General features: G+C 48.1%; 1 protein-coding gene and 1 pseudogene across 6 annotated transcripts in view; one reads left to right on the plus strand and one right to left on the minus strand.

The window, feature by feature from the left end:
• PHKA2 (phosphorylase kinase regulatory subunit alpha 2) overlaps positions 1–20,235 on the plus strand; it is an 80,231-nt gene extending 59,996 nt beyond the window's left edge. For 4 of the 6 annotated variants that reach the window (XM_057717770.1, XM_057717769.1, XM_057717768.1 and 1 more), the window contains 15 exons: positions 468–641; positions 5,865–5,953; positions 6,958–7,091; positions 7,498–7,654; positions 9,128–9,207; positions 9,410–9,488; positions 9,589–9,718; positions 10,316–10,417; positions 12,636–12,754; positions 13,535–13,564; positions 14,768–14,821; positions 16,534–16,704; positions 18,241–18,294; positions 18,958–19,158; positions 19,615–20,235. In XM_057717770.1, the coding sequence (XP_057573753.1) occupies positions 468–641; positions 5,865–5,953; positions 6,958–7,091; positions 7,498–7,654; positions 9,128–9,207; positions 9,410–9,488; positions 9,589–9,718; positions 10,316–10,417; positions 12,636–12,754; positions 13,535–13,564; positions 14,768–14,821; positions 16,534–16,704; positions 18,241–18,294; positions 18,958–19,158; positions 19,615–19,785 (1,745 nt within the window). In that variant the 3' untranslated portion in view covers positions 19,786–20,235. The remainder of the gene's footprint in view (positions 1–467; positions 642–5,864; positions 5,954–6,957; positions 7,092–7,497; positions 7,655–9,127; positions 9,208–9,409; positions 9,489–9,588; positions 9,719–10,315; positions 10,418–12,635; positions 12,755–13,534; positions 13,565–14,767; positions 14,822–16,533; positions 16,705–18,240; positions 18,295–18,957; positions 19,159–19,614) is intronic. The other 2 variants (XM_057717771.1, XM_057717772.1) reach the window with 2 other exon arrangements.
• Positions 3,690–4,139, minus strand: LOC130841631 (mitochondrial import inner membrane translocase subunit TIM14-like; annotated as a pseudogene).
• Positions 20,236–21,186: the final 951 nt, after the last annotated feature.

Below are 21,186 nucleotides of genomic sequence, written 5' to 3' on the forward strand. Positions count from 1 at the left end.
TCTTGGTTTGATTGGATGTAAGTGATGAAATCCTCTGTATATAACCTTGCTCAAACTGAGCAATGACCTGTTTTTCACTTTTAGATAGTACTTGGGATTGGGGCTGGGGGTTCCATATGCTTAGCTCACTCATGACAAATTAAAACCAAAAGATCAGATGTTGGCTGCTGGCCCTCCCATTGTCTGCATATTCAGCTCACCTTGGGATGATGTGATGTAAATACTATCTTGACCTGTATTTTCTTTTCCTAGAATGAAGTTTTTCCAAACAGTAACTTTATAAACACATGCATTATCTCCTTAAATTTACTTTCCAGGGGTGGAGTGGAGGTCAAATACCTTTATCAGAATGTTGTCTTCGACTAAATGCACTCAGCACTTCATGCTACTCATAATCACTATTATGCATTTAGGTTATTTCTGCAGCTTGTTTTCATCGGCTCTTCTTCTTACCTGTGTAATTATAGAAAACCAGGACGAGCTTGACCAGTATATCAGCCATCTCCTGCAAAGCACATCCTTGAGGTGCTATCTGCCACCTCTTTGTAAGAAGACAGAGGACAGCCATGTTTTCAGTGCCATCCACTCCACTCAGGATATACTTTCCGTGATGGCAAAAGCAAAGGGTTTGGAAATTCCATGTACGTTACTAACTCTTTTCTGCCTGTTAAAATAACTTTTTTTAAATCAAAGTAATGCATGAGCATAATGTAAAAGTCAAAGAATCCTAAAAGGCAACACAATGCAGCTGTTTCCTGCCTTACCTCTCCCCTCCTCACTGCCCCCAGTCCTTCTACTTAGGGGCAACCACTTTCAACTCTTAGTTTTTTCTTCTGGTATTTACATATTTCTAAATAACATGTCTGTACTGCTGTCTTTGATACTTTGAATTTATTCAGTATCTGTTGACTTTCTCTTATGCAGGTGAGGAATTCAGCTGTCTTAAATCACCACTCCTCTGCTTCACTTCCCCTTACCTATCCATGCAGTTGTATTAAGGTTTAATTAAATCAGTATTCACTATTTCTACTATTATATGTATGCAAATATTATTCCCAACTTAGTATTATAGTGTACCGCCTTATCATGTTTACTCTTTGTTTTTTTTTGTTTTGTTTTTGTAAATTTATTTATTTTATTGGCTGTGTTGGGTCTTTTTTGCTGTGCGCTGGGCTTTCTTTTTAGTTGCAGTGAGTGGGGGCTACTCTTCGTTGTGGTGCGCGGGCTCCTCATTGCCGTGGCTTCTCATTGTGGAGGACGGGCTCTAGGCACGTGGGCTTCAGTAGTTACAGCACATGGGCTCAATAGTTGTGGCTCACAGGCTCTAAAGCACAGGCTCAGTAGTTGTGGCGCACGGGCTTAGTTGTTCCGAGGCATGTGGGATCTTCCTGGAGCAGGGATCGAAACCGTGTCCCCTGCATTGGCAGGCGGATTCTCAATCACTGCGCCACCTAGGAAGCCCACTCTTTGTTTTTTCTAAAGTTAATAGCTGGCCTATCTTAATTTGCTTTGCTTTCTTTCTACACCTTCCAATGGCCTCATAATACAAACTTCCACAAGGTCGATCATGTGTATGAATCTCACAGTTCCACTGCCTTTCTTAGAGTCCGAAAGCCTCCTCCCGTCTGGCTGATTGCATTCTAGGCCTGTTGCATAGCTGGCATCCTAGGACTTTTTTTTTTTTTTAAGCTCTTTATTGGAATATAATTGCTTTACACTCTTGTGCCAGTTTTTGCAGTACACCAAAGTGAATCAGCTGTGTTTATACATATATCCCCATATCCCCTCCCCTCCTGCGACTCCCTCCTATCCCAGCCTTCTAAGTCATCACCCATCATCGAGTTGATCTCCCTGTATTATGCAACAACTTCCCACTAGTTATCTGTTTTACATTTGGTAGTGTATATATGTCAATGCTACTCTCTCACTTCGTCCCAGCTTCCCCTTCACCCCCTCCCAACCCTGTGTCCTCAAGTCCGTTCTCTACATCTGCATCTTTATTCTTGCCCTGTCACTGGGTTCATCAGTACCATTTTTTTAGATTCCATATATATGAGTTAGCATACGGTATTTGTTTTTCTCTTTCTGGCTTACTTCGCTCTATATGACAGTCTCTAGGTCCATCCACCTCACTACAAATAACTCAGTTTCATTCCTTTTTATGGCTGCCTGGGACTTTACGATAATCCTTGGAATGTCCTTTGCTTCTCTCTTCAGTTGGGTTCCCTGTTTCTTGATTCTGGCGTGTTCCCCTTTCTTACTTCCTTTGGTGGAATACATTCTAGAATAGTTTCAATAGGTTTTAAAAAGTGGTAACAATAGAAGAGGGCACAGTGATTACAGCCCTCAACTTGCTTATTTCTGGAGTTCACTGCTCCTTTTGGCCTGGTTGCCCTCCATGTCCAGGATGTAGATTTTATCCTGAGATCTTTCTTCACCATCACCCTGGAGGCTTCCTTGTCTCCATTGTTGGCTCTTCTGTTTTCTGTACCTCACCTTTTCCTCTTTCTTAGCTTACTATCTTATTTTGGTGGAGGACATCCAGTAGTTTCCTGGGAAACAGTTCATGGTGGGTAAAATTGTTGAGACCTTTCAAGTCTGAAAATATCTACAAATTTTCCTTATACATTTGAGAGTTTGTCTGGGTATAGAATTCTAGATTGAAAATAAATTTTCCTTAAGAATTGTGAAAGCATCCCTTCATTGTCTTCTTGCTATCAGTGTTGCTATTGAGAAATCTGAACCCATTCTGATTTTTGATCCTTCAAATATAAACTGTTATTCTCTTTCAGAGTTTGTAGGATTTTCTCTACTCTCAGGTTCTGAAATTTCAGTGATGTGCCTTGTTCTCGGTTTATTTTCATCCAATGTGTTGGCTACACAGTGGGCTTTTTCTATCTGGAAATTTGTGTCTTTCAGTCCTATAAAGTTTTTCTGAAAAATTTCTTGACTCTTTTCCTTCCCTGCATTTTCTCTGTCTTCTCTTTCTGGTACTTTACGATTCCAGTTTTGACCTCCTGGAGAAGTCTTTATCCTTTCTCTCCCATCTTCCATTTCTCTGTCTTTTGCTCTGTTCCGAGGACAATTGCTTCAACTTTTTTTTTTTATCATACCGTTACAGTTTTTAATGTATGAAATCTGAAACAATTCAGGTTTATCACTGACAAAGTGATAAATACATACCTAGATCAATTTCTTAGGTTAAAGTTGTAGCTAAATTCACTTTTAAGTTCAGGGTTCTAAGTGACTGGGGGAGTCCTCTGTACCTTGAACAGCCTTCCATCCCAATGAGATGAGTCCCTGCTGTAACAGCTTGTGCTAATTCCATCATATTTGTCACATTGTATTTTAATTAACAGTTCATCAGTCTCCCATCAAATTGGGGATTCCTTCAGGGCAGAGACTATCTTGTTCACCTTGTCTTGAAATAGGTACCAAATTATTTGACCAGTGAATAATGAACAACACTTCAAATGGTATGCATTTATCCATAATTATTGAGTATTAATCTACAAATATTCTATAATCTGATTTAAAATCCTCAAATTTAAACAAATTTATACCAAGGCTTTGATTTGGCTTGTGCTAAATCATTTTTAAAATTTGTAGCTTTGGGGCATTTTATTATAAAAAGCTGGTACTCATATACATCAATGAATTAAGAACTTAAAATTCATCATACATTTACTTCATTTTTTAGCTTGACCTTCTAGAAAAATCTTTAGCTTCACTGATTTTGGCTGCTATATAAGGAGATTCTCCCTTGTCTGGGTGATTTAAAAGTATAATTCGTCGATAAGCATCTCTTATTTTTCCTTTATTGGCAGTAGGGCTACACCTAGTATTAATGCTGCTTCCCGTTTTGTCATTTTGGGTTCAAAGCCACCTCTGTAGTAGCCACCACTGAAGGCAGATTTCGGTAGACTTCGAAAAACTTGTTTTACTTGAGGCTCCATATGCCTCATGGCTTGCAAAGCATAACGGCCTGCAAATCCTGCAGCAGCAATGGTCAGTCCAACTGCTACCACTGTACTGGCCATGGTTCCCGCTCGGCTCCCTTGCCTCCACCGGGAGCGCGGTTCATCCCAGCCCACCAACTCCACGCCTCTACCACAAAGTGACGCGGCCGCCACCAGCATGTACAAATCGCCCAGACAAGGGCGCTCCAGGATATACGGCAGTGGAGGCCGTCTGCTTCAACTTTTTGTTCCACCTCCTCAGTTGAGTTTTTCTTTTGCTATCATGTTTTAAATCTTTGTTCTCTGAATTGTATTTGTTCTTGTTTCATGCATGCAATATAATTCTTATTACTCTAAGAATATTAATAGCAGGGCTTTTTGTTTTTACATTTTCTTCTCCCTAAATGGTTTCCATTTCCCCAAGTCAGTTTTTCCTGTTTGTTTGGTTTCTCTCTTCTGCATTGGAGTCTTTCTTCCAGTGCTGGGTGTTCCTTGGTTATCTGCTCATGCATAAGAACCTCCAAGCCTGTAAGTGGGGCCTGTTGGGTTTATGGGTGTAGGCAGGGCAGATTTCCCAGAGGTGTTCTACAATCTCCTTTGCAATCTCCTTTTTAACCGCTGAGTCTGACTGCCTTGAGTTATACAGTCATTTATTCCCCCAAGGAATATACCCATGCCTTCAGACATGTGGGTCAGCACCCCCTCCAGAGACACACATACCACCCCCTTTTTACCCTCTTCAGAGAGACCCTCTAGTCTTCTATCAGGGTGAGCAAGGCAGTTGTCAAGCTGTATGGAGTTGCGGAGGGCATCTAGGGAGCTCACTGCCTTTCACACAGCTTCTTCTCCATCTTCCTTCTTTTGGATACCTTCTCTGGACCCCCAAGTTCTAGAGGTCCTTGGTGCAGCAAGCTGCTTAGACTTCTGAGGATTCTCTGATATAAATCTGACTGGTTCTTGGTTTTTCCCACTGCAGTCTTGGGGTTTGGTTGCCTTGTGTCTACTAAATCAGTTATCTTTCATCCATCAGCTGTCCCACTTCCAAAATGTTGTTAGTATTGTCTTCTCTCCTGCTTCCCTATTCTTTAGGATTTGCCTTTTTTAAAAATTATTTTTTGTAGTGTTAGTGGGGGTTTAAGAGGAAGTAAAATTAAAATTTATGTTTAATTCCCTAGTGTAGCCTGGAGGTTTATAAATGCCTTATAAATATACCTCATCTTTACCTTGAAAACTTCCTATTTTCCCAAGATGATATGACATAGCTTGGCAGGCAACGATGGCTTAATGAATAAATATTGATAATGATAACATCTAAAGGTGGTTAAAAGGGGAATTCCCTGGTGGTCAAATGGTTAGGACTCGGTGCTTTCATTGACCAGGCCCAGGTTCAATCCTTGGTCAGGGAACTAAGACCCCACAAGCTGTGCGGTGCAGCCCAAAGTATAAATAAATTAATTAAATTAAGGTGGTTAAAAAACAGAAGCAGTAACACCCAGCAGTGGCAAAGTGAAACACATAGTGGACAGGAAGCTGAGACACCTTGATTATGAGACAAACATCCACCCTCTCTGGTTCCCAGCTTCCACATCCGAAAGAAAAAGAAATCAGGCTCAATTATTTCTAAGGCTCCTTTCAGTCCTAGATACTATGTAATTTTCCCTGAATTCAAAGAGAGAAAAGTGAAATTTAGCTCCTTAAAGCAAGGTCTGTGTCCTGCTTGTTTCTTGTTTCCAGGTTTAGCACATGATGTGGCCACATGAAAAATTCTTTCTGTTATTAATTAAACTAAGTAAGTAAGTGTTCCTTATATGGTTTGTATTGAATGAGGAGTAGCAGCGTACCTCTTAAAAAAGTATTTTATCCTTTCTCCTGCTCAGAAGAGCTCTCTGTTCTTTTGTTTTCTAGTTGCTCCCATGGCTTTGCCAACTAAAGTTCTAAGTGCCCACCGTAAATCGCTGAATCTTGTTGATTCTCCTCAGCCACTCCTAAAAAAGGTAAAGTATTTAGAATCACTTTTTTCAGAAAGTATAATGCTCTTTGACGGTGGTGTAGTCCCAAGGACTCTTTTAAATGGTTGAACGCAAAAGAAAGGGCACATGTCTTGATACCCAGGACTTTTAGGATTAGAAGTTCTGGGTTTTGGTGTGCATCTGCTCACTTAGTTGTCTGGATTCTGGTTTGCGGCAGTACGCACATTGAATTTGATGCAAAGCTTTATATTTTGCATGTAGGAGAAGGCTACTGACGTCCTGCCTACTCATCAGAATCCACGTGACACTAGAGGAGGTGAGCTAGCTCACTCCCAGCCCTGTCCTGTCTGTGCAGCCAGCCAAGGCCAGGCTGCTTGCGGAGCAGGGCACAAAACCAGAAAAAGATTCCTCTGGAGAGTAAAATCCCAGGGTGTTCCCCACTAGTTGCTGTAATTTGTTATTTTATCCAAACTCTCCTTTGATTTTATCAGAAGGATTCAGCATCTGTTGGAGATAATTTTAACCTAGCCACAATTTTAGGTTGTTTAAAACTCACTTTTTTGTGTGTTTGTTTTGCCTTCAAAAAAATTTTATTGGAATTTAACATATACAGAGAAAAGTATATAAAATATAAGTATAGAGCTCAGTGAATTATGACTGAGCAAACAGACCCATGTGAGTGACAAGCGCCCTTTGTGTCCCTCCCGGTCGCTTCCTTCCCCTCCACTCCAAAGGTAAGTGCTAGCGTGAGTTCTAACACCAGGGGTTGGTTTTGCCTGTTTTTGACCTTTACGTAAATAAAATTTACACATATTTTAACCTGTTCAGTTCAGTCTCTTGCAAGCATTGACTAACACGGTGATTCACTGGTCAGAAATATAAACAAAAAGCCACAAAAGATTCGATGAAAACCTGGAGCATAGGACAGCAGCAGAGTTCCAAGACCAGGCTGGTGTGTCCCTTCCTGATCTTCTGGAAGTTCGCATGCCTAGCCCCCTTACCCTGCTTAGTGGCTTTTGTATGGACAGGCCCCCGAAGATGACTTCCAGTTTCCCAGAGATGACCATGGCAATGTGGACTGTGAGAAGCTGGTTGAGCAGCTGAAAGATTGTTCGAACCTACAGGACCAAGCAGACATTCTGTACATTCTGTATGTGATAAAGTAAGTGTACGGTCTTCACTAGGTTGCGCTTTCTCTGTTCTCCTTGGCTCTTTGTCCTAGGCTTCTTGGCCTTCCAGCAAGGCACATCATGGTCATAGTCACCCAGACTACCCAGACTCACCGTGAACAGGCTCCCATCCCCTTCTCTGCCTAGTGTTGGCCTCCCAGGACGAGAAGGCTGAGTGAGGCCAGGATCTCACCGTTTCCTGATGTTAGGCTTGTGTTTCAAATAGACAGAAGAAGACGCAGCCCTCTCAGTGAGACTCAGAGGCACTGGGAGGGCCCCTGAGCATTTGGCAGAATGTGCAGTGATTCCTTCCCTCCCTGCCAAGGGAGCTCTATTGCGAGAGAATCCGGCCTTGAAACGTTCTGGGCCTTACCTCTGGGGTTTTCCATCTCTTGACAGGGGTCCCAGCTGGGACACAAATCTCTCTGGACAGCACGGGGTCACCGTTCACAACCTTCTCAGCGAGCTCTATGGAAAAGCCGGCTTGAACCAGGAGTGGGGTCTGATCCGCTACATCTCTGGCCTACTCAGGAAGAAAGTGGAGGTCCTGGCTGAGGTCAGAGCAACTGCACATGTGCGGGGTGTCCGTTTGTCCTTTTTAGGCCGGTGCCCTCTTCCTGTTATGAAAGCTGGAGGCAAGCACCTCTATTTGTAAAGGAAGCATGTTATTTAATATAAAGATGGAGCTGGTCCTTCTTTCCTGACTTCCCACTGCTCTTGGAAGGCAGGCAGAGGAAATGAAATTCAAGCTGATTAGTTTTGTTACTTCTTAGCTGCAGAAAAGGGCTTAGCAAGAAATAAAATGAAAATGCTCTGTGGCCTGGCACTCTCTTAAACAGAGCGCTCTTATTTCTGCACACCTGCAGTACAATCGTCATCAATATTTTTTTTTAATTTATTTTATTGGCTGTGTTGGGTCTTTTTTTGCTGTGCGCGGGCTTTCTTTAGTTGTGGTGAGTGGGGGCTACTCTTCGCTGTGGTGCACGGGCTCCTCATTGCCATGACTTCTCTTGTTGTAGAGCATGGGCTCTAGGCACGTGGGCTTCAGTAGTTGCTGCACATGGGCTCAATAGTTGTGGCGCATGGACTTAGTTGCTCTGCGGCATGTGGGATCTTCCTGGAGCAGGGATCGAACCCGTTTCCCCTGCATTGGCAGGCGGATTCTTAACCGCTGTGCCACCTAGGAAGCCCCTGTCATCAATATTTTAACCCGGAGACCCTGCAGAATCCACAGCTGCTTTCTTTGACATTCAAGTTCATTGTTATAGTTAAGGTCATGGTATTTATTATGCGTGAATAATGGGGAAACTGGCCATTTAGGACTATAATATGGTCATTAACTTTTTTTAAATTAATTTATTTATTGGCTGTGTTGGGTCTTCATTGCTGCACGCCGGCTTCCTCTAGTTGTGGTGAGCAGGGGCTGCTCTTTTTGTTGTGGTGTGCGGGCTCCTGATTGCTGTGGCTTCTCTTGTGGAGCACAGGCTCTAGGTGCATGGGCTTCAGTAGTTGCAGCACATGGGCTCAATAGTTGTGGCTCGTGGGCTCTAGAGCTCAGGCTCAATAGTTGTGGTGCACGGGCTTAGTTGCTCCACAGCATGTGGGATCTTCCTGGAGCAGGGATCAAACCCGTGTCCCCTGCATTGGCAGGCGGATTCTTAACCACTGCACCACCTAGGAAGCCCCTGGTCATTAACTCTTAACATCAGTATTTCAGGACTCACAGCAGCTCCTCCTCCTCATGGAATATCAGGAAATCCAGTGTGTTTGCTACAGGGGATGAACATAAAATACCCACTAATAGGCCCTGCAGAACCAGGCCTGGGGCCACATTTTGGGGACACAAAGATCACGGGGACCCACCTCTGGCCTGGGTGCTCAGTCTGGGGTCTATGGATGAATTTTCAGATAAATGGCAGCATGGGTCGTAGAGTTTGTAAAGGGAAATTTATGATCTTATTGGCAGTGACCCTTCCCCGCTGGCTTTGCTAATCTCTTTCTCCCCCTCACCCTCTTCCTGAATGTGTAGGCCTGCACGGACCTGCTGTCGCACCAGAAGCAGCTCACGGTGGGCCTGCCGCCAGAACCCCGGGAAAAGACTATCTCTGCGTAAGTCTTCAGCCTGGGGGCCTCAGGTTTGGGAGCAATACCGCGGGGAAAACATCAGTGCCGCCCACCATTCAGGAAGAGAGTCTTTTTAGACACTGTCACTTGAGCGCTTCCAGCAGAAAATGAGGATCTTCCACAGAGGGCTAGGAGGCACACTCGTAGGCATCTTTCATGGTGTTTGTGTCCTGATGCTCCTTCCTAGGCCTCTTCCACCCGAGGAGCTCACAAAACTCATCTATGAAGCCAGCGGGCAGGACATCAGCATTGCTGTCCTCACACAGGTCAGCTGGCCGTGGAGGGGCAGGGCCGTCTCTGGGCAGCAGGGGCTTCTCCGCCACCACTCGGTCTCTGAAAACCTGTCTCCACGTGTGTCTGTGTCAGGAGATTGTGGTTTACCTGGCCATGTACGTCAGGGCACAGCCCAGCCTCTTTGTGGAGATGCTCAGACTCCGGATTGGACTGATCATTCAGGTGATGGCCACGGAGCTGGCGCGGAGCCTGAACTGTTCAGGTGCGATTCTCGCAGGCAGCTCCCGCGGCTCCTGCCCGCCCCCCCCCGCCCCCACCCGCCCCCGGGGAGCCCTGCCCAAGTATTCTGGAACCAGGGCTTCTGAGCCTTTGGGTTTACTCATGGCTTTACCAGATTCTCTCATTTAGATGTAACTTCCGCCAAACCAGCCTGCACAGGCTGTTGAATTTCTTAGGTTAGGGAAAACTAGGCACTAGAATCTTCTGCCCTGCTCCTGACATCTACGTTCCTTACTGTGTCTCCTTGTGGTGAGATGTCATCCCCCATTTCATAACACCTCCGCTGGGAGAAATCCTACCAATCTACATATGTAAATCAACTACAAGATACAGTCCAACATTGGGGTCATTACAGTGTGAAAAATTATGCATCTGCGAACATATACAATTTAAATAGCACCATTTAGAATCCCAAGGATCATTACCTTCCAGCCCTGAAGCGCTGGAGAGGGTCATCGTGAGCAGGAAGACCTGCCACGGTATCCTTTATCACCCCCCCCACGCACACCCACCCACCCAACTCTGCTGCCCCCTGCTACCAGTCCTGTGTCTGGAATACTTACAAGATGTTTGTTTTTAGGAGAAGAAGCTTCTGAAAGTTTGATGAACCTCAGCCCTTTTGATATGAAAAATCTCCTGCACCATATTTTAAGTGGAAAAGAGTTTGGTGTTGAAAGAAGCGGTAAGTAAATGCTTGTCTTACCTCTGCAGGGAGAGGGGTCAGAGAGGGCTTGACTGATGTGTCCAGTGCAGCCTGGAACTGCTTCATTTCTATACACATCAACAGCAGTAATCATGATTTGCGACATAATGTTTGGGTATAAGGTTCCTACTTCACTGAGATGGACAGAGGTCTAGGTTTAAAGTTGTGACTTGTAGGGCTTTGTGACCGCTCGTGGGCTGGCTGGGAGAGCTGCGGTCGCATGTGGACATGGTCTGCGGCCTCCCTCCTTCTGCAGTAGGTCCAGGCACCGTCACTGGTGCACAGGGATTAGGAGCAGGTGAGGTGACCAGGGTATCAGCCTGCAAGGGCTGTCTTTTCCCAGCACCTGAGTGCCCTGCCTTTAGTGTGGGTTGGTTTTCAGCCAGACCCCCGTCACCCTTTGTGGGCCTGGATAAAAGCCCTCTGCAGCCTCACAGCACCTTCTTGCTGAGTGAGTTTGCCTCGTCCCTGTCTTGCTCTCTCTTTTTATCTGTACCGGAACCCTGTTTGCAGTGCTAGGAAATATAATCACCCAAGTCCTGGTGGAATTCTGTTCTCAAATGCTCCCTAATTATAATTGAAGCAATTATCATTTATCCTCCCCATAATAAAGTGAAATGATTTGCCGACACATTTGTGAATTTATTTCATCAAGCCAAAGAAATGCAGTGTGGGCTGTCATTCTTTTTATTTAATAAGGACATTGGGTACTTGGGATTTTTTCTTTAGAGTGGGCGCCAGCAGCAAACAAAACCGGCATCATGCAATCAGATGTGTTTTGGTGGTTTTTCTCCCTTCCTGAAGGAGGAATGCTCAACATCCTTTTCCAAAAGTAATTTTCAGTTCTTTTAAATGCACAATCCTTAAAATGTAAATATACAAAATTAATATTTAATGTTCTGCTCATCAAAATAATATGTGGTTTGACACAGATAATTACTAAAAATTGTTATTAGATATAAAGCTATAGAAACTTAAAAAGCTAGGAACAGAGTAATGTCAATTGAAACCATAAATCTAATTGCAAGCAAGGCCAGAAGTGTTCCTGTCTTTTTGCATATAACATCGTTTGTTAATTGTCCTTTGAAATTGTTCAATTTTTATAAATTGGGAAACTCAGTCAGACTTTTCATTACATCCTGAGATGTCTGAGATGAATATTTCCAGCTAATGTCCACCCCATACAGGCCCCACTGTACCTTCCCAGACCCCTTTGGCTTCTGTTTTCCACTCTTCCCTCTCTGGCTAATCGTGTTTCCTTCGGGGGTCCTCCCTCTGTGCTGCCCTTCGACTCCTCATTTGTCTCTACGCCTCTGGACAGTGCCCTACTCCCATGGGTTTGGGGGTGGGTTGGGTGGGAAGGCAGGGCACGCAGAGGATGCTGCCCAAGGAAATGCCCTTAGAGCCGGGCCTGCAGAAGGAGAGGACGCAACTGGCAGAGGAGAGCAGGCGGGATGGGAGGGAGCCGCCTGTGCAGTGCCCAGCACCTTGTGGCTGTCCTGGAGGGGACAGCTAAGAGGGGCAGGTGGGCTCAAGTCGGTAGGGTTTTGTGTGTCCCTGAGAGGCTTTAACCTGAAGACAGGGCTAGGCCTGGAAGGATTCTGAGTGGGCAGTGACATGGTCTCACGTGCCTTTTAGAATGATCTCTGTGAGCACAGTGCTGAGAATGGGTTAGTGGGGGCGGGGCGGCAGACAGGCTGCTCCGAGGCCACTGCAGCCGAATGGAGCCGTGCCGGAGCCTCCCTGCCCCTTCTGTGTGTCTCCGCCACCTCCAGCCTTTGGTCGGCTTGTTCTCCCAGGACTCCCTTCTCTGGCCCTAAGGCTGGACCTTAATTGGGTGCTCTCAATTTTCCACAAGGAAGGGGTGCATTTGGAGAAGTAAAAAATTATTTTAAAAAACATATCCAAATAATTGAAGGGTTTCCTGGCCACTCAGTGTTTCCTGCATGCTGCTTGAGTGATGTTCACTCTGTCACCCATTCGCTTAAATGCATATTGAGCCCGTGCTGTGTAGCAGGTGCTGCTCCAGGTGCTGGAAACAGAGCGCTGGTCAGGGTAGATGTGGCCGCCTCTAATGGAGTGCACGGTCGAGTGGGAGAGAGAAGAGACATGGATAAAAATTGGCACGTGCATGTATCCCTGTCTCAGGACAGACGCTGTATAGTTTCTAAGAACCTCGTGTGTGTTTCCCCTCCAGTGCGGCCCATCCATTCCTCCACATCCAGCCCTGCTATCTCCATCCATGAGGTGGGACACACTGGAGTCACAAAAACCGAGAGGAGTGGCATCAACAGGTTGAGGAGTGAGATGAAACAGGTAAGGAAAGCTCTCGGTGCCAGGAAAGAAGTGGTCTTCCTATCTGGGCTCAACTCAGAAAGTGATAGAAACCCAGGGCATGCAGGGTACAGCCCGCTTTGTAAAGGATGTGCGATCTCTTCTGTCCTGGAAGCCGAACACACCCTGTACCCAGACATCCCAGAGCCACTCACATGCACCCACACACACTCATCCTTAATGTTAACGTGTTATGTGAGCATTCTAGAAAATACCCTCCTCCATGTTTGCTTGTTGCCGTGAACCGGTCTTTCAAGTGGACCACAGCCATTTAAAAAGTAGAGTTCTGCAAAAGGTAACTAAATCATCTCTCTATCAAATGTGTCCTTCAAGTGAAACAGTGAGAGGAACCTAGAAATATAATGGAATGCTCATGATACCTTTATCTTCCACCATCCACAGGTGTCTCTCTCTTGTGCTCACCTTTATTTAATTCACAGTAAATGCCTTCCCAACTGACCCCTCACGACTGCACATCAACAGCCTTTCAGTCCTAATGTGCCGGGTACTGTGCTAGGACTTGACAGTGATCTGCAGTAGGAAATAGAGTTTCCTTCTTACCATGACCTGCAGGGAGAAATGCACTCAGATCTTCTTGTCCATTTCAACTGATGACTCAGTATGTTGAGTCCGTGAGGCACTAGCGGTCACACCCTACCGCTGGGAGCAGCACTTCTTTGGATGATCTAGAGGGTGGTAGAAGTAGTGAGGCATCCTTGGTGTGAAACTGGTTTTTATTTTCTGATGTATTTTTGCTTTCAGATGACTAGGCGAGTTAGTGCTGATGAACAGGTGAAACATCTTTGTCTTGTTTCCTCCTTTACTGTGCTTCATGTTCTTTCTGGCTTGAATGTGGAAAGCGAGGCTGTGAGTACAGAGTCTGAACGCGTGGAGAATGGTTCTGCCCATCAAAGAGGCGTGGGTGGAGGGGACTCTGCAGGCTATGGCAGGCAGCCCCGGGGGTAGGCAGAGCACTGGACTTGAAAGCAAGAGAAATGACCCTGCCCTGTGCCTTTAAAAAAAAAAATCCATTTATCAAACTCTTGGATTTTACAGGATACTAGGTGAAAGAGATGGTCCCAGGTTCTGCCTTGGCAGGAGTTTCTGTTCAAAAGGAAGTAAATAGGGACAAGTAGATTGTGGTCATTGATTATAGCAATAGGAGGAATACTGCTATTCCCTGTCCCCAGATTGCCTGGGGGAATTTAACCCTGGAAGGAAAAAAAAGTAAGGATACTGTTCTTTTCTATCACACTTGTGACATACTTCCTTCGCCTCCTCCCTCCAGAAGATTGGAGTCCCGTTCCTAAAGATTTAATGTCTCCGTGACAGAGGGCGCAGAGGAGTCATATACTGACACGCAGATTCTCTGTGTTGTCCCGGGGGAAAAAACCTGTGTGCTCGCTCATTCGAATTCATGCTCTTTCCAAATAAGGAACAGACTTTCCAAACATCTTCCTTTGCCAGCCACTCGGTGGCACCATCCCTCTGGTTACCTACATCCCAAGAGCAGCTGACTGCGGCTGAGTATGGGTGGTTCCTCCCGGCTCCATTGCATATTATGGGGACAAAATAATCACCTTTTTTCTTTGATGGGTTTAGATTGTTAGCCAGTACAAGTTTTGTATTTGGCTGCTTATATCAAGGAAATATATTATTCTTTTTCCAAAATTAACATAAAAGATTAGCACTTCTTGGGTGGGAGTTTGGAAAATAAGTTGTGTCCTAACTTGACGAGGCACCCTCCACATCCGACCAGACATGGGAACACTTCACACTCAGAGAAAGCATTTCCCAGGGCCTCCATAGCGCGGAGCCCAGAGCTCTGCCCGCTGCGCTGCGGGCCGTCTGCCTGGGGGGTGAGTGAGAACTTGCGGCCGCCCGCATCCTCTGCCTCTTCCTCAGCTGTTTTCAAGGCTGTTCTGTGTTCCTTCTCTCTGCATGCGTCCTTTGGTGTCACTGCACATGACTGAGTGGACTCTCTTTGTTTTGTAGCTCTTTACTGTGAGCCAGGCTCCGTCCGGCAGCGCACACTCCTCCAAGTCTGTGGTAAACCATGTGTCCCCGCCGTCGTCCTCCTCCTCATTTGTGGTGTCTGAACCCTCTCATTGCCCTTCACATGCTCCCCCCGGCTCCCTAACTCCCGAAGATGTGCACCGAAGGTTTAAGTGTTTTCATCTGACTATCATTATGAGGCGAGGCTAGAAAGAAAGAGGAGAGGTTGTGGAACTGAGCTTTGTTTTTACATCAGCTTATGCTCCTCCGCGGGGTGTGACTGGGGAGCACTCTTCTCATCAATTCCCGGGAGCTTCTGGAACCTTCAAGGCAGTGGTTATGTGCCTTTCTCTTGAGCCCCGGGGGGTGACACTGCCTGCACGTGCTGATTGGCACTTTGTAGACATAATGCCCCCACGTGGCTTGAGGCCCCAGATGAGATGGAGGACTAGGAAATGTTCTAATTGCAGAGGCAAGTCTGAACCTTCCTCCCGAAACTAGAAGGAGAAAACCAGCTGAGTCATTGATGAGTGTGGCTGTCATTACTTTTATTTGTATCTAATTGTTGCCATATTTAAATGGAAGTAATGAGCCCAATGGAATAACCCAGCCTAGCAGCCTTTTCAAAATAAGATCCGATGAAGTCACAATGCGCGCTCCGAGAACACTCCGCCCCCTGCCTTGCTAGTCTGCCTAACATTGGGATTTCATTTTTAAACCTCTGAATTTGATGTTGCACATTGAGAAAGTGCCAGATAGTCCAGGACAAAGATAATGTGTAAGGATGAAGGTTATTCCTCCCCCGACCCAGAGACCGAGGGGTGAGAAGCCATCCACGGGCAGGAAGCGGGCGTGAGCTTTGCCGCAGGGAGGTCGGAGCCGGGGGAGCCCCTTTCAGGCCTGGTTCAGGCCTCACTGGGAGCCTCTCAGAGCTGCCTCCTCAGTCGTGGGCGGGCCCGCGGCTCCCGAGGCAGAAGCAAAACTGCTGGCCCTGCCCCAGCGCTTCCCTCACGGAGGCCAGAATAAATCCCAGCCTCAGGGAGGAGGCAGGAAGGAGCCGCAGCAAAGGCTCCGGGGGTTCGGAGGCAGTCATCGTCCCAAGTTAGGATAAAGCACCGCGCTGAGAGCGGGCGAAGTACAAAGCGATCACAAAGGAAGGTGGAAATACGACAGTCTCTGAGGCCCCCCTACAAATGTGGGTTCCAGCCTTCCCTCCCTCTGGGGCTGCAGAGCCTTGCCCTGTGCTGTGTGTGGTGGTCTCGTGGCAGCGGCACTGCAGGAGGAGAGCGGTCACTGCGGCGCTGGCCTCCCTGGGCTGCGGCGCCTGAGGGAGTCACCTCCTCCGCAGGCCCGGGGCCTCCCCAAGCCCTCCGGCAGCAGTGCTGGCGGACCCTATGGCCAGGCGTGCTCCTGGGGCTTCCCGCATCTGCATTCGGGGTGCCCGCTGTGCCCTGCTGCTCAGATGAGGCTGAGAGGCGCTAGCAGGAAGTTAGAGACTGGAGCAGCTGGTGTGGAATTGGGGTTCACAGCCCCCCCCAGAGCCCGCCCCCTGACCTGCTCAGCCTCTCTGTCAGGTCAGGGGCCTCTGATGCTATACTACTACCTCTTGGGTAGTACTGAAGGAGCTTAGTAAACAAACCAGTGCATGGAAGAGTGAAGCCAGCTGGTGGTATTGACTAGTTCCCGGAGCCACCCTCTCGGTGACCAGCGCTCCCGGGGGTGCCGGCTGTGAGGCTTCTGAAGGCCGTGCCCTTTCTGTCTTGCAGAGGTCCAGCACCCCATCCTCACCCACGGGCACTTCATCATCAGACTCGGGCGGGCATCACATCGGCTGGGGGGAGCGGCAGGGCCAGTGGCTGCGCAGGAGGAGGCTGGACGGGGCCATCAACAGGGTCCCCGTGGGATTCTACCAGAAGGTGTGGAAGATCCTTCAGAAGGTGAGCTTGGCCACTGTGCCACGTTCCATAGTCACTGGTGCTGAGGCCTGCCAGCACCTCCAGGTAGCACATGGCTGCACGACAGGCACACAACCCTGACCTTAGGTAACTCACGGCCTAGAGCAGGATTTCTCCCCCTCAGCACCACTGACATTTGGGGCTGGATAATTCTTTCTTGCAAGGCTGTCCTGTGCATTGTGGGATGTTAAGCGACATCCCTGGTCTCCACCCACTAGGTGCTGGTAGCACCCCCTCCCCCAGTGTGACAACCAAAATGTCCCCAAGATGTTGCCAAGTGTCCCCTGGGTGGCAAATTGCCCCTGATTGAGAAACACTGGCTGGAAACCCAACAAGTTAGATAAGGTGGCGGCCCAGGTTGCGCGGGGCCCCCTTTGACATATTTTAGGAAAGTAGAAAAGTCAGAAAATAGACAAGAACCAGAGAAGGCAGGGAAGGCTCTGGATGAAACACCATAACCCGGCTGACCCAGAACAGCCGCAGGAGCCATGCCCCTTGGTCCCTGCACCCACTTTGTCTCCCTCCCACATCAGCCCCAGAGCGTCCCTGTGTCTCGCCGGGTCCCACCAGAGGGACAGTCTGCCTCCATTAAAAGCTTCTATGCAAACCAAGAACCACAGGCAGGACTGATTTTTTCCCTATTTTTGTTAGCTCCTTTCACAGTAGGAGAGGCGAGGGACTACACGCCCTTCCCAGAGCCACAGCCCCATTCGACTGCGTTCTATCCCCTGTGAGGTCTTCCTCACGGAGCTGGGCATGGGGAGGTCAGAGGCGTCCCTGTCCTCACAGCTGAACTCTGGTCCCCACGTGGGATCAGAGCCCACCGAGGCCTCTTGTCAGGCGGAAGGAACGTATGCTGCCGCTCTGTCCTCAGCCCACTGGGGGCACAGGGAGTTAGAAGGCAGCCAGTGAGACCAGCACAAACTGTTCCTAGAAAATCTCCCCACTCTTCCTGGGGCCTCGTATGCTACCATCCGGGCTTCCACTGGCTTGATACCAAGACACTTTTATTATGAAAAAGCAGCATTTTGTATTGAGCCAGCGCTTGTTATTTATATACACGGGTGTGCGTGTGCGTGTCTGTGCATGTGCTCTAGTCTTTTGTGATTGGTGCTTATTATAGAAATCTCAAAAATACATGCCTGCAAAGGCATAGAAGTATCACTTCGCCAGCAGGAACCATACACATCTCCCTTTATCTGGCACCAAAGGGGGCCTTCTCAGTCGCCAGGGCCAGGTTGCCGAGTGCAACTCAGGGCTCCCACAGAGGAGGACCCGGCAGCTCCCTGGGGCGTTGTTCATGTGAGATCTGAATGATGCCTGCTGGTTCCCTAGAATTGTTCCATCGAAAACACAGCCTGTGGGCAGTGAGAACAAGCTCTCTAAAAATAACTCTGACAGTCTGGCATGTTCCAGTCCTCGTGCTGGCTTCCAGGGCAGAGTGACTTGAGTGTGTGCACACTTTTTAATCACATTCTGGAATCTGACTGAAATGTGAAATGTGTGTTCTGCCTCCAGTGCCATGGTCTGTCCATCGACGGTTATGTGCTCCCATCCTCGACGACGCGAGAGGTATGATGAGAAAACCCAAATGCCGTGAGTTCTCACCAAGTGCTTTAGTTCTTGGACTCGGACCACTCACCCTTCTTTCAAGCTTGTTACATACAGTCAGGCCCTTTGTAGGTCCTATCTTTTTAGACACTTAACCCTCAAGTTTTGCAGAGTTTTTCCCCCACATTTATTAGCATCATCTCTTCTCCTTCCCCTCAGACACAGCATTTCAGACTATCCAGACCTTTGCTCTTCTCTTAATAGAGTTTTCAGGAAAGTTGCACACCATGCTCATTGGACCCACGGCAGCCTCCTCTGACTCACTCTCCCCTGAGAGCAGTCATCTTCCCCCATTCATTCTTTTAAAAATTTGATTTTTTAGTTTTTACTCCATGCAAGGCACATGTATTGCCACACGGAATAATGAAGAAAGAGAAATAAGAAATGGTCCTGCCCGTGGAAGTCAGTCCAGTGGGATAGGTGGCTAGTGCTGGGACGAGGTGACAGACTCCCAGGGCAGAGCTTTCAGCTTCCTGCGCCAGAGGATTCCTGTGCGCACAGAATCAAAGTGGCCGGAAAGGAGGCAGCGTTTCTGCTGAGCCAGTGGGTGCTGTGGGCAGCATGGGTGACAGGGCTGTGTCTGTTCTCGGCTTACTCCCGACCCCCTCCTGGTCCCTTTGGCAGATGACCCCACAGGAGATCAAGTTTGCTGTCCACGTTGAGTCGGTGCTGAACCGAGTGCCACAGCCTGAGTACCGGCAGCTGCTGGTGGAGGCCACCATGGTGCTGGCGCTGCTCTCGGACACGGAGATGGGCACCATTGGGGGCATCATCCATGTGGACCAGCTCGTGCATGTAGCCAACCAGCTGTTCCTGCAGGACCAGGTGGGTGTACCCACAGCCACGGTGGGGACAGGGGCAGTGTAGCTGGGTTGGCTGGCATTTATGTCTGTCAAGGCTGGAGGTCCTGTGACCAATAGGAAAGAATATTCTCGAACAAAGATAATGTCATCACAGATGGTGAAAAACGTCAACCACTTGGTTTGAAAATGGTGCAGTGGCCACTGGGAAATCTAAAGACCTTTGGAGATACACGGGCCCGTTTCAGCATAGGTTTTAGTGCCAGCACCAGCCTTGCTACCCGTCTGGCCCCAGGTGAACCAACCACTTAACCTGAACCAAAGTCGAGCTAGAAGCCGTCCTCTCATCCTAGAATCAGTGATGTGCTGCCAAGTCGGGCGGGTGGGGATGCGGTGCCCGGAGCAGAGGCCAGGTGGCCTCCGAATTAGGCCACGAGTGCCAGCTCTGCTCACCCATTGCCTCTGCTCTTTCCCGCTGCAGATGTCGATCGGCGCCACGGACATGCTGGAGAAAGACCAAGCCACGGGCATTTGCCACTTCTTCTATGACAGTGCTCCAAGTGGGGCTTATGGGACAATGACCTACCTAACGAAGGCAGTGGCTTCTCATTTGCAGGAATTGCTGCCGAATTCAGGCTGCCAGATGCAGTAGGGCCTCGGCGCTCTTTCTCATGGGAACTTTCTTGTGTTCCCCAAGATCCCCTGTGCTGTGATAAAACCATTTCCCATCAGAAACACTGGCAGGGAGGAGATGGCAGTGACACACCTGAAAGCAGCATACATCCAAGCCACAGAAAGAGCCGCTGAATCCTGTGCTCCCCCGAGGAGCGCCTGGGATCATCATTTACATTCATCATACCATCTGGTCTCCTGGAGTCTGAGGAGGAATTGGAAATTGGTCTCTCCTGAGTGCAGAGTGAAGTGAGAAGGCAGCTTAAATCGGCTCTCAGAGTTACCGAACAGGTTCGACGAGCTAGTGACACATCTTCAAGATGGAAAGATCCTTCCAGCAGCTGCGGACCATGACAAAGGGAACATCTTAACAGGGTACAGTGTGTCTGTGGGCCAACTGTTTACCAAATAGAACAACTCTTTCTGCGGAGGTATAGTTTTCTTGTGCCTTGCTTTCTTTCTTGGCCTCTTGTTAGCATAGCTAATTCGCGTGACAGTTCTCTCTCACAAAGATGTAGAAAGTTGCTCCCACTTAACTTTGGCTCATGGTCTTCAAGGATTTTATCTTGGCCACCCGTGAATTAGGGGTTTCTCCTGCCTTATGAAAAATCCCACATCTTCCAGAATCTAGCCAAGAAAAAAGGCAGAGGAGGAGCCAACTCTTCTTATAGCTGGGCAAACTGTTGTTTTGGGGCTGGCGTAGGCAGGAAGTCCCTCTGGAAGGCCTGTGCCCCTGCTCCCCCCCTCCCCCCGCATAAGGTGACAGCCAGCAGGGAGCGGCATTGACCCGTGTTCTGGGAGAGGCTTGTGATGCATCTGCGGCACCAGACGCCACAGAAATGCATGGTGTGCTCAGAAACAATGCTTCCTTCTGCGGCAGAGCCAGGTGTGGCCTCAAGCCCTTCTTGCAGAAGCACTTTTGCCTGAAGGCTCTCAGGTGGGTGTGGCTGGAGGCCATGACTTCAGAGGAGCGAGGACAAATCCTGATGGGGCAGGGCCTCACCAATCTTTGCCAAGGTCCTGGTGGGTGGAGTTTCTCTCCAGGCGTCTTATGGGGATGGGGGGGGTGGGGGGGTGGAGGGGATGACACACAACAGGGAAAACCGTTTCTGTGAATAATGGACTTTGAAGGACAGTCACCTGGTGGCTTCGTGGTGCACTCTGGCTGGTTGAGGATGGTGGCTTAGATTGGTGATGCCTCTGCCTCTGAAATGGAAACTTGGTCATTGGATCTCTGCTCGGAAGTTTGCGTGAAGGTAGAGAAAACCGATGCTCAGGCTGTTTTGAGAGGACAGCAAGGTGCCCGGTGCCCCTCAGAGTCAAGATACAGTACTGACCAGTATTCTTGAAGTGGAGGAAAGGCAGGGAGGGTTCCTGCTAG

This window comes from Hippopotamus amphibius, chromosome X (assembly GCF_030028045.1).
Source record: "Hippopotamus amphibius kiboko isolate mHipAmp2 chromosome X, mHipAmp2.hap2, whole genome shotgun sequence".
In the NCBI taxonomy this organism is placed as follows: Eukaryota; Metazoa; Chordata; class Mammalia; order Artiodactyla; family Hippopotamidae; genus Hippopotamus; species Hippopotamus amphibius.